The sequence below is a fragment of the Podarcis cretensis genome, assembly GCF_951804945.1.
Source record: "Podarcis cretensis genome assembly, chromosome: 14".
NCBI classification, from domain to species: domain Eukaryota; kingdom Metazoa; phylum Chordata; class Lepidosauria; order Squamata; family Lacertidae; genus Podarcis; species Podarcis cretensis.
In genome coordinates this window covers 8,598,586-8,611,988 of record NC_137183.1, presented here as the reverse complement: position 1 = coordinate 8,611,988, position 13,403 = coordinate 8,598,586, and the positions used below count along the sequence as shown (strand labels likewise).

Here is a 13,403-nt window from a genome sequence, read left to right as displayed (position 1 = left end):
CTACATTGGCTCCCAGTATGTTTCTGAGCACACTTCAAAGTGTTGGTGCTGACCTTTAAAACCCTAAATGGCCTCAGCCCAGTATATCTGAAGGAGCGTCTCCAACCTCATTGTTCAGCCCGGACTCTGAAGTCCCACTCTTCAGGCGGTTCCCTCACTGCAAGAAGTAAAGTTACAGGGAACCAGGCAGAGGGCCTTCCTGGTAGTGGCACCTGCCCTGTGGAATGCCCTCCCATCAGATGTCAACGAAATAAACAACTATCTGACTTTTAGAAGACATCTGAAGGCAGCCCTGTATCAGGAAGTTTTTAATATCTGAATTTTAACTGTGCTGTTATTTTCTGTTGGAACCCAGTCAGATGGGCCGGCTACAAGTAACAAATTATTGTTGTTGTTACTTATCATTAACATTAACACAACTAGGTCAGGAGGGCAAAATGTATGATGGTGAGGTAACCTTTTTCTGTTTTGACACCAATAAAAGACTAAATGAATATTTTCAAGTTTATACAAAACTTTTTACTACTGTACACTAACACATTCACAATCTTTTCGAAGAATACTTTTCCTTATGAGACAGCGAAACAATTACTGTCTTTAATTAGTTGTCCTGAGAGCTGAATTCAATATTCACTAAATATCATTTTTTCTTTAAAATTGTATAGTCTCCGTCTCCCTTCATTAACCCTAATGAAAACTCATTAGCATAACCATTATGACTAAACTCCATAATTTGATCATCTGTTCCCAAATAGAAAGATTGTAATTTTATTTCCAATAGCAGGCTAATACTAACCTGGCTTCTACAACCATATTAAACAACAATAATAATTTCCCGTTAGAAATTGCATCTGCTTAACATATTATTAGAACAGATCTTGCATTATTTCTTCTTTTATTTTATTTTCAGCGATATTTTCAAGTGTCGACTAGAGGCAATTGTTAGTTGCCACAAGTACTACTTATACATTTGCATCAATTTTGAAGGCAATTCAAGGTTCCTGGAAGCTGTGAAGAATTAAGTAGGTTTGGCTAGCAAAGAGTGAGATGAATGAAAAGGAAAAGTGTGTGGCTGGGGGTAGGGGGCGGGGTGATAGGAAAGTTCAAGAAAAAAAGTTGAGAGCACTAAATTAATAGCAATGCTAGACACTGTAACTGTTTCAGGGGAACGCAAGTATTATACCACACTGGTGTATTCTGCAGGAATCATAATATGCAGTGCTGCCCTAAGGCTATGATAAGGAGAACTCTGATTCAAAAAGATTGGACCCTTTTTATTTCTCAAATTACACGATTATCTCAAGCTTGATACGGACTGATCTACTATAACACAGATATCCACGTTTTTGTTTTGCCTTGCATTACTATCGTTCTGATTTTTGTAATCTATTCTGAAAATGTAATGAAACACTTACTTTTAAAGATTTTAATAGTTGACTGCCCTATTTAAGTTTTGTGAAATGAGTACTTTCTGAGCTCATCCCCAAATCCACCCATAAAATTTTATGCCACTTTGGCAGGGAGAATGTTTTAATTTTTTCCAACGTAAACTTTTAAAGGAAGTCATAAAAGTGTGATAAAAACACTCCTCCCACACCCATGACATATTTTGTTTTAAAGGAAGTCATTTAAAATTTCCTGTCATGTACAATAATCAAAAAGGTGTGTCATTATCAATGCATCATACAAAGAAAATTCAGAAAGGAAAGCAACTCTTCCTATCCTTTCAACCCAAAGTTATGCTGTATTTTAGATAAGATACCAGTGTTAACATAAGAGCAACACAAAGGCACAGTATGTTTTTACACAGAGCCAATAAAAAGTCACATTTATCTACTTCCTTCAGAAGCAACAAATCCATGGATAAACACTGCACTGTGCCTGATAGAAATTCTATCAGAAATTATGCATTATAAAATCGAAGAAAAAGCAAAGAGTACCTCATTAAGATTATTATTTTTTAAAAAAAAATATTTTCTTAAGATTTAGAAAAATCAAGCATAGCCATGCATACTATTGTGTAAATAAAAATATCAGCAACCTCAATCATCTAGTCACATTTTTTAGATTTTAGCAATTTTAAAGATTTTATTCTTTCCCCCAAAAAAGCCTTTGACAGCTTACCAAGAAGATTCTCTAACGAATTCCATATTTATAGGACAAACTGTAATAGAACTGTCATGCTTTATAATAGTAGAATGCTACAGAGCCCCATGTCATAACCACAGAGACAATCTCACAGCTCTATTTTTTATTTATTTCATTTATATCCCACCTCTCTCCCAAGGCACTTCGCAGCATAAATTAAAAGAAACACCACTAAAAATACACAAATATAAATATTAAAAAGCAAGTAAATAAGTAGTCCTATGAAAAACAGCACTAAAAAAACCTTAGGTAAAGGGACCCCTGACTGTTAGGTCCAGTCGCGGACGACTGGGGTTGCGGCGCTCATCTCGCTTTATTGGCTGAGGCAGCCGGCATACAGCTTTCAGGTCATGTGGCTAGCATGACTAAGCCGCTTCTGGCGAACCAGAGCAGCACATGGAAATGCCGTTTACCTTCCCGCCAGAGTGATACCTATTTGTCTACTTGCACTTTGACATGCTTTCAAACTGCTAGGTTGGCAGGAGCTGGGACCGAGCAACGGGAACTCACCCCGTCGCGGGGATTCGAACCACCGACCTTCTGATCGGCAAGCCCTAGGCTCTGTGGTTTAGACCACAGCACTACCCGTGTCCCTTAAAAAAAACATTAAAAAAACCCTTAAAACCATTCAAAAGCACAAGTACAACACCCACCCTTCCAAAATTCTGCCACAATAGCCAGTTCATGACCAAAGACCTGTTTAAACAAAAAAAAATTGCTCGCCAGTGAAAGGAAAGCAGAGAGGGTGCTTTCGTGACCTCCCATGGAACGGAGTTCGCCCATCTGGGAGCAGCCACAAAGGCCTCCCCCGAAATTCTCAAAGCCCGGACAGGCTCATATAGGGAAATACAATCCTTCAGACAGCCTCTATAATACTGATGTACTTGCCACTTAGCAACGTGCTGCTGTAGGAATGTCTCTCCAGCTTCAAAAACTATCATGAATAGAAAATGGGTCACTGGGTACTTACTGTGAAGTATCTTTTTCTGATGGACAAGTGATGTCCTGCTAGCCTAGACAGAAAAACCACCTGGTGAATTTGCATGCTGTCTCCACCCCTCACTCCCACTTTCTGGAGCTCTCCAGTTTCCATCGCGTGACTAAGTTTAAAGGATGTCCTTTGGAAACCTTGGAGTCCTATTTAACGAACATTATATTACGGAATAACCTTGAAAACTAAAACTTTATAACATGCACAACTATGCAGAGGCAGAGATGAGGACGGCAGAGAAAGGCTCTGAAGCCTTTTCAGAATATAGGCTTACATAACGAAAGAGGAAGTTGCAGTGTGGAAGTGACTGGCTCTTACTGTCTATCAGAAAACAATCCTTCAAGCTAAGTACCCAATGACCCATTTTCCTGTTATGACTTGATCCAGTCACAATGGGATCTACCGGAGCCCAAAGTACTGCGGGGAGCACCTATAAGCCTTTGCTGAGAAGAAACTACCTTCTGAAGGAAACTCTGCCCTAAGGCAGCCTCTGATGAGGCATAAATGTCCATTTTGTAGTAAATGAGGAGGGTGCCCAGGTGGCTGTCGTACCGATCTCTCGAATTAGCAGCCAAGGCTCCCAAAGTCACCACTACCCTGGCAGAGTGGGCCATAAATGCTGGGCATCATAGGCCAGGATGATGGAGGCCTTGATCCAGCTGGTTATGGTGGTCTCTTGGGCCTTCTTTTGCAACATCTTCGGGTGATGAGTGACAAAAAGATTGTGTGAAAGCCACAAGTCTTTATGTGTCTGAGGTCAATTTTGGCAGTCAATAGAAAGGCTAAGGATAAGGGAGCCTACTCCACTGTCAAGAGAAGCATATGTCAAACGGATGCCATCCTTTTCTAGGATTATATGTCCCAATCTTTCCCCATTGTGATCTCTCTCTCTCTCTCTCTCTCTCTCTCTCTCTCTCTCACACACACACACACACACACAGTGAACCTCCAGAATATATTTTGTATAGTTAAGTTTTTACCTCTATCTTCAGTACATTTTCTTTTATTTTATTGATATGACTAGTGGTTGATGCAAATAAAGATTCTTCTGATGATGTAGAACACACACACAAAACTCCCTGCAGGATGGCTATTGAACACTTCTAAGAGTCTGCTGAAGGATGAACCACCAAGAGACTAACTGCATGTATAGAATCCAGTGCCATGCATTTAAGTGCTCTGGTTAATTAAAATGATATCAGATAATCGCAACACGGGGTTGTGATTAATAAATGTTATGAGGGTTTTTTGGAATGATATTAAAAATTGTATCATAAATGTTTTTAAAGAAATTTGCTTTAACTGGCCACTGAAGGAATTATTATTATTATTATTATTATTATTATTATTATTATTAACAGCTGATAGTTTTGATAACTAAGATGTAATTTAACTACTGAAAAGTAATCATTATTCACTTTATCAATGCCAATTACCTTGATAATTATTATATTGTTATAAAATGCAACAGTAAAGACAAATCATGGTGTGTCTTTGATCTATCATGTTCACAGACTGAAGGAATGTTCTGCAATATAAAAGTTTGTTTCAAACTAAACTAAAGAGAACACATTTAGAAATTTTATTTTACAAAGATAATGCGTTTATAACACGAGCAAACAGCTGTCACTCATATCTGAGTAGAGAATTCCTTGTGGAAAAGAATGTAAACCTGAAATTATTCTTCCCCACTTTTGGGGAAGTTTCCCTAGTTTCTTACCATGATCAAGTATTATCAGCTGGGCTCCAGACTGTATGTTTCCCACATCGTTGTCTGCAATACACTGATAAAATCCTTCATCCGATTTCACCAGACCTAAAACTTGTAGGTCATGCTCATTCTAAAAGAGAACACATACATGGCATAATATAATATTCACTAAAATGGAGAAGTCAAAACTACAAAGGCTTCAAAGGGTGGGGGAAACGTGGGAAACGATGTTTTTATGCCTCATGACACTTCTAAATTACATTTGTGTTCAAGAGCTCTTGGACTTCAGTGCTCAACTTCCACAACATCAAGATCAGCACAACTGTTAGAAAAACAGCAACATTTGGCAACCATTAATGGGCACTGACAGAATTGCTGTATGTACTAAACAGTGTTCTATTCTAATTGAAAAGGGTTCTAAATTAACACAGCTCAGCTCCTGAAAAGACCTAAAAAGACCATCAATGGAAAATGAAACTGGTCAGGAGTGCCTGTCCCACCTTCTAAAGGATGGTGATGATGCTGCTTAACCTTTTAGGCCCATTTTTCCAAATGGAATGCAACAAACACCCCAAAGATGGGAGAGATACTTCACAAAGCACATTCACATGAGGCATTAGAATAAGCTTTCAGGGTCCTAGCATGAGGATGCAACCTATTGTCACATTGGCAAGGTCTGCCATACTTTTTCTATTGATAAAGAACAATTAGAAGTGTGGGTGAACTTGTATGACCAACATATTTTCTACCATACCGCATCACAAAATTGATCCTCTAAATTTAAAGGGTCTTTCTGCCTATCTAGGTTCAAGCTATTGTGACTATGCAGTTATTGGAGAGAGAAAAATTAAAACTGATAGTTTGGTGGCTCAAGCATACATTGATTAATGTACCCAATTTAGCACTATATACGTTTAGTTAAAACACAAGGAAATCAAGCCATAGGATACATACTAAAGATATACTTACTACAATTTTAAAGTAGTCACTAGGGATCACCACATCTCCATTCTTTACCCACTTCACTGTTGGAGTTGGCTTCCCAGTCACATCACATTCAAACACAATATCCATGGATTCATGAGCATAAATATTAGAGGGTTGCTTCAGAAACTCAGGAGGAGCTTTAAATAAAAATAAGAAAAGCACTTACAGATTACTGATCAAATATGGCATACACTGTTCAACCATTTCATATGACAAAACTGAGTAGAGAAGCAGACTAAATATATATTATAGCTATATATGTGTTGCAAAGAAATGTATTAGATTACCAGCTTTCAAAAATAATTGCTATTGCTCAAGATCAAGTAATCAAGTAGTTCAATTTCAGTAGGAATAACAATCTATTAAACTTTTAACTTATCTTTTGCCTCTTAACAGATTAAATAAATTAAAATACATCAAGTGATACCTTTGAGAAACGGGTGCAAGTACAGTACAAGATAAATTTCATAAATAAAAGCAACTTGCTCATTGTTAGAAGGAAAAGTCATCTTTAGTATTCTTTATCATAGAAGCCTTCAAAAATAAACTGTAACCCTAATTAGAATTGTGCCTTACCAGTTAAGTAACTAAAACTTTAGCTGGTTAATGTAGCAATTGAAGTTACAGCCCTAATTTTAAATATTTATTTTACATTTCAACAGACTGGAGATTATGATTAAGGGCAAAGAAGGCATTGCAGAGCACCAGAACCTAAATAAAAGCTGCCCCAAATGACTGTTCCTTTAACATTTGAATGGATTAAGCTACCAAGCTGCAATAGCACTAAAAGGATCTGTTGCAGATGGGGAACAACTTAAACCAAACAGAACTGTGCAATGGGAAAGGAACAAGAGGCATAAGATAACAACCAGAAATCTGAAGTGTCTTGCTTATCAAATAACATGATGGGTGAGTAATATTTTTAGTTTCTATGAGAAGGTCCGAATACAAATCTGTTTAATGAGGGGAACACCATTCCCAGTGCTAAATTCAAGCATATGCCTGAATTCCATCCTCAATGGGTCTTGCTTTAATACAATTAAGTTTTGTTTTGTTTTGTATCTTAATTTTCATAGGATTATTTGCTTCCGTACACTCGGGTGGGTTGGAGGCAAGTAAAGCCATGTTCTTCGTGAAAGTTGAACATAAAATACTCAAATTCATTAGACATTCTTCTCCATTTAAAAGTTTGAATGTTTTTGAAAGTTATTTTTGTAGCTTAACTATATTAGTATTCAGTACACATAGCAATTAAGCACAAGTACAGATGTTTGTGGTAAACAAGTTAAATGGATAACCAGAGAGCAAACAAGCCAACTACATAAAATACAATTTTATTGGAAAATCACATGTTTTAGCAACAGACAATTATATTTCAAAGCAGCCTTGGGTGTTTACTCTTTCCACTTCACCTTTCCTAGTGACACTATCACCCAGAGAACAAGTATATATAATGAACTATTGAATTTACTGTGATGGGTTAAAATTATGCACATTTTATTAAGCTTACATACATGGAAATTATGCAGTCCATGAAAAGAAAGTCAAAGCCTCAGACATCTGCTTTCAACCCTTACACTATGACAGCCTTTCATTCATTTGTGGTAGGTTTGCATAAGCAACAGGTTGCATTTCTTATACCAAGGGAAAAGAAAACTTTTTAAATCTCCTTCCAACCCGCAACTGAGCCTTTGGTCAAAAGGATCACTATATTTTAATATATCATTGTATTGTATTTTAATATATCATTGTATTTTAATATTCTGCTGGAAGCCGTTAAATGTCTTGTTCAAAAAATACTCCTACAAGACTGAAGCAGCAGCTGGTATAAAGCTTCAATAATATATAAAACTCCAGTTTTTAAGATATCGCCGAAGAATTGATGCTTTTGAATTATGGTGCTGGAGGAGACTCTTGAGAGTCCCATGGACTGCAAGAAGATCAAACCTCTCCATTCTTAAGGAAATCAGCCCTGAGTGCTCACTGGAAGGACAGATCATGAAGCTGAGGCTCCAATACTTTGGCCACCTCATGAGAAGAGAAGACTCCCTGGAAAAGACCCTGATGTTGGGAAAGATGGAGGGCACAAGGAGAAGGGGACGACAGAGGAAGAGATGGTTGGACAGTGTTCTCAAAGCTGCTAACATGAGTTTGACCAAATTGCGGGAGGCAGTGGAAGACAGGAGTGCCTGGTGTGCTCTGGTCCATGGGGTCACAAAGAGTCGGACACGACTAAACTAAACAACAACAAAGCTGAAATGTAGGGCTAACGCAATTCCCTCAACTCAGTATCAGTGTCTTTACTGCAGATATTCTAGACCCATATCAACAGCTAATTTAGCCATATTTTTTGTCCCTTGGGACTTCTCAAGAACCCTTACAAAAGCAACAATTTTGCAAAATGGCATGTGTCATTGATAACATTGTTTTAAGTCTCTTAACGCTGTTAAGAAACTTAAAACAGTTTCGGAAAATAAGTGCAACTACTCTGCATCTATTCCTTAAAGGAAGTTAACTAAAAATGTAACAAAATAAAAGCAAATTAAAAGAGATTAGATTGTCCTTGAGAGAAAGTTAGTGAATCCGGGAAGAACTGCTCTAGGGAACTAATAGAGTAAACTGAATCTTATTAATCCTGTTAGAATTATTTGCAGCTTTGATGTAGCTGATCATGAAATTATTTGGGAATACAACTTTGCGTTTGGTAGGGATTTAGGGAACTGCTTGTTAAAAATTCTGCCCACTATTGGCAGAGAGGACACTCAAGGGTGGTGATGGGTAATTATTTAACATGGTTAGGGATGCTTCCAATGTGGTTCTACAAGTTGTTGCTGTGTTCCCAAGTTGTGTTCAATATGAATACATGGCGGCTTGGTGAGATTATATTTCTGTATGATGTTCAATGCTAGCAGAATACTGGTAACACACACCTCTCTTCCTGCTTTTCATCTAGCCCTGTGCACTAATGTAGTCTTCCAATGACTGGTCATGTTTGGGAATTAGATGTATGCAAGTTGACAAATGAAATTCAGACATGACTGAATCAGCTGGTTTTGTGACTTGGGAGGGAACTGAGATTCCTGTCACATCTGGGAGTTGACTCCCTGTGGTCCGTCTGGATCAGTGTTTCTCAACCTTTGATCCCCAGATGTTGTTGGACTACAACTCCCATCATCCCTAAGCACTGGCCTTTCTAGCTAGGCGTGATGGGAGTTTTAGTTCAACCACATCTGGGGACCCGAGGTTGAGAAAGGCTGGTCTAGATACTCAGGTTGCAACAGGGGCCGAAATGCTTAATTCAAGTGGGAGGAGCAAAAATGCACTTAAATTTTAAATCTCTCAGTACAAGTTTTTACTTTCTTCTGTAAATCTGTATGATCAGAATTCAAAACATGTTTGCTCAGTCTGTTGTATTTTGTGCTTAATGCAAAACTCTTAAAAAGAGATAGATTTAAAGATGTCATACAACTCAACTGGAAACCAACCATTTCCATGTAGTTTACGTCATAATATTTACAGGAAACTCTGGAGACCCAAGTAGAGTGAATGAGAAATATAAAGTATTCCCCAGCTGAAAAGTGAACTTATAACCTTGTCAGCATATGTCTGTCTCCATGTAATTTCCTGTGTTTAACCGATTAAATGAATGCCACCTTCTGATAATCTACGTAAAGGAAATTCATCCATTTTATTTTCAGTGGCTAAATGAGATCAGACTACATCCCCCACCCTGTCCCAACACCTTTGTATTACACACGAACCTAACATGGAAAACACTGCACAATAATCTTAACACATTAGACCTATAGACATTTATGGGGGTGGGGGTTGCAGGGGAAGGGTGGCGGCTGCTTCTCCCCTTCCTCCACTGTATAAACCATAATGCTTTGATTACTTTTGGGGTGGGGTGGGGAGTGGTTAAGCAAGTTTCTGGCATTTGTAGAAAACAAAATTCTGAGGCACTATTCTCATTTATTTTGTGAGAAACTAGACTACTCCAACCTTTCTGTGTTTTCTCCAAGCATGCAACTGAGCAGGCAGGTGGGCCCAGGCAGGTCTTCCCACGTCCCTTGTGTTGCCATTACCACTACCCCGGTGCCCATGAATGCTCACACTACCTGAGCAAGGGCTGTTCATCATTGCTGTTGCCACCACCCAGTTTGCCCAGAACTCCCCCATCCCTTCACAACTTGCCCCAATCCTGAAATCCTGCTGCCAAGAGCAGAAAGTGTTTGAACCCGGAGCAGTATGGTGTGAAGGTGGTAAAGACATTCTCCTGTTCATTCCTCTCTGCTTTAGGCCATGACAGCAGGATCTTGGGATTGGAGTGCTTGCTGAAGGGTTAGGATGAGGCATTTTTAGGTTAAAAGCGGGGGAATGGGGAATGGCAATCGGGTGGTGGGTAGGCAGGGATGAATGTGGGTAGAAAGAGCTGTGGGGGAGTGGCAAGGGGGGTAGCTGGGGTTGAGGTTCAAACCTAAGTAACTATAGCTTGTGTAGCCCACAAACCAGAATATGAAGTTAGCTTATGAATCTCTGCTTCAGCTAACCATGGTTTCTCATTACATCTGAACCCACTACCCTGGTTTTATCCTGGTTTGTTCTGGCACCCTGCCCCAAATGCTCACTAAGCTATCAAGGAAGGAAGGAAGAGCTGTTGAAATACTAAACATTATGCAAAACAAGCAACAGTTACATTGCACTGAGCTAGTGTACAGTGGTGCCCCGCAAGACGAATGCCTCGCAAGACGAAAAACCTGCTAGACGAAAGGGTTTTCCGTTTTGGAGGCATTTCGCAAAACAAATTTCCCTATGGGCTTGCTTCGCAAGACGAAATGTCTTGCGAGTTTTTCCGACTTTTTTTTCCTCCCCCCCCCTTTTTCTAAACCGCTAAGCCGCTTATCTGCTTATCCGCTAAGCTGATAAGCCGCTAAAAGCCGCTAAGCAGCTAATAGCGCTAAGCCACTAAGCCGTCAATGGGCTTGCTTCACAAGACGAAAAACCGCTAGACGAAGAGAATCGCGGAACGGATTCTTTTCGTCTTGCGAGGCACCACTGTATGTTGAATGTTGGTTCCTGGCCTAACGCTTAATTATAGGGATCAGTAGAAATTACTGTACCTCCTCTGCCCCATTAACAGTACATAATTTTAAGATATAGAAATTTGTGGTTTTGACTGTAATCTCTTGAAAAGTAGTTACACACCTTGTACAATCAGATCAGCTTGAGCTTCAATTGTTTCATTTCCATTCTCTGCAATACAGGTATATGTTCCAGCATCATCTTCTGTGATATCGTTGATCTTCAGAGTCCCTCCAGCCAGCAATAAATAATTTTTAGAACTGTGCAAAACAGGACAGATTGGTGAATTGTTTTTTTGAAAATTTCCTAAAGTCAATTTTTAAGGGCTTGTACAGAATATGCCTGTGCCACAATTTTCTGAGGCAATTTAACATATTTATTTATCCAGAAGCAAGTGTTACAGTAGCATTCAGTACAGCAGAAACATACTCCTCCAGATCTCCTATATGAGTTTCTAGAGACCTAAGCGGCTTTTAAAAGGGTCAAGTCAAGCCACTATCTCCTCTTTAACGTAACCCATTCTACATAGAACCGAGTATTTCATCTAGCTTACAGACAGTGCTGTTTTCAGCTTCCACTCAGTACTGGCAGCAACAACAGTTGCAGGAAACACACTGCTAGGGCAGACATGAGATCTTCATATCAAATTTTAAATAGTGTTTCAGCTCTATTCATTGAAGACAAGCTACTGAGGACCTAGTTCAGGGACTGAAAGCTCCAAAACCAGCTGCTGTGGTGCTCAATGTGCAAATTTTGCTGAGTCAGTGAGCAGCCGGAAGGCCCCAGGTAACCCTTTATCTGCTGACCACATTCCCTTCTAAGTTAATTTTTATGGGCTTGCTTTTTGCAGAGTTTATAAAAAGGCACTCGAATTCTCAAATATGAGCATTAAATGTTTTAGGCACTTGAGCTTTGCAGCCTTTATCTATGCTTTAAACATATTATAATTACATAGGCAACAGAACAGACAGTTGGTCATTGTCATATAACATAGCAGTCACTATCAAAAGGAAAGTCAGACTTAGTCCAATTGAGTTGTGATTAATGTGCTTACACAGTTACAACAAGCCCACCTGGCAATCTCCCAGAATAATCAGCTTGGCAGAGAGTAGGGGTTTTTAGGATGGGAAGAGGTAGCAGAGAGGTAAGAGCTGATGTAACACCAGAACAACTACCCACCTTTCTGTAACAAGCTCTTCTTCATTTCTTGTCCATCTGATAACAGGAATGGGAATGCCTGTAGCAACACATGGCAAAACGGCATTCTGCCCAGTAATTTTGGTAAGTGAAGAAGGCTGTCTCAGGAACACCTGATTTGAGGCAACTTCAGATTCTGTAAATATTGAGATAAGAAAGTCCAAGGTTATTATAGTAAAAATAAATGTAAAGTGATATTAATAAAACACAGTAATTATGGGTGCAATGCTCTAGTCCAGGCTGTTCCAGACTTGCTTCTTCATACATACTGATCATTACAACTAAAGCTTTGCCAAGAAATAACCAAGGCAATTTCTGTTAGAAACTTTTATCAGAAAATGGCCACCACTAGTAAATTACTATACTAGACAAAAATATTTGACATAGGCATAAATATTGATCTCTGCATACTTTGCTGTCTTGACCATGTCGGCAAAAGTCTCTTGAAAAAAGTTCATTACAAGAAAATTATGTTACTATTCAAGAGTCCTTTTTAAAGAAAACCAGCCTTTTTAAAGTAAGCTTTTTATAAGTGCAACTCCCAGGGATCTACAGAATACATTGAGATGGCTAACTGTATTTTTTTTTTTTAATAATATTTATTAAAAATTTTCCAGAATAAAAAGGAAAGATAGCAAGAAAGAAAGAAAAAACAAATATGATTTACACTTGGTTTCAGTGGCATCTTTCCCGGACTTCCCCCCCCTCCCCCTCTTGTATTCCATTTCCCTTAAATTGATTCCACAGATTCTTACCCCAAATTTTAAAACCTTATTTGTAATTTTAAATAACCCATTTATTCCAAATTAATTTATCTTATTTATCTTAATGAACCATTTCTCCTTATATTTTATATAATTCCCCAAGATCGACCCCATTTCTCTTCCACGAATTCCCCTATTTTCAAACAACAAACATGAAAAAAGAAAAGAAAGAAATAATATATAATTTTACAGCCTTTGGATTCCAAATCTCCCCCCCCCCCATTCCCCGGTTCCAATCCCCAAAGTTCATCCATTGTCTACTGCCAGCCTGGTGTATCCACGTCTATATCTCAACTCCACTTTGCCGTCTTTTGATAGCTTTTAATTTCAGAAAGTCCAATCTCGAAAAAACTCTCAGAAAAAGTCATTGTTCTTCCATCCAGACCTCTATGTTTAAGAGTCTAACTTAAATTCTATTTCTTGGTCCTTTTAAAGTCTGGATGTTCCAAATACTCCGGCTTCAAATTTGGTCCAGCTCTTATTCCTCAGGTTGCTTTTTCCTGTTCTGCTGCAGAAACCTTCT

General features: G+C 38.7%; 1 protein-coding gene and 1 long non-coding RNA gene across 9 annotated transcripts in view; both read right to left on the bottom strand.

Moving 5' to 3' along the window:
• The window catches only part of LOC307203063, a 188,764-nt gene that overhangs the window by 82,265 nt on the left and 93,096 nt on the right, over positions 1–13,403 (bottom strand). The gene's annotated exons all lie outside the window — the stretch shown is intronic.
• The window catches only part of NEO1 (neogenin 1), a 104,942-nt gene that overhangs the window by 46,354 nt on the left and 45,185 nt on the right, over positions 1–13,403 (bottom strand). For all 8 annotated transcript variants that reach the window (XM_079953160.1, XM_079953159.1, XM_079953155.1 and 5 more), the window contains exons 4-7: positions 12,099–12,252; positions 11,043–11,179; positions 5,820–5,974; positions 4,860–4,980 (exon numbers count right to left, since the gene is read on the bottom strand). In XM_079953160.1, coding sequence (XP_079809286.1) covers positions 4,860–4,980; positions 5,820–5,974; positions 11,043–11,179; positions 12,099–12,252 — 567 coding nt within the window. The remainder of the gene's footprint in view (positions 1–4,859; positions 4,981–5,819; positions 5,975–11,042; positions 11,180–12,098; positions 12,253–13,403) is intronic.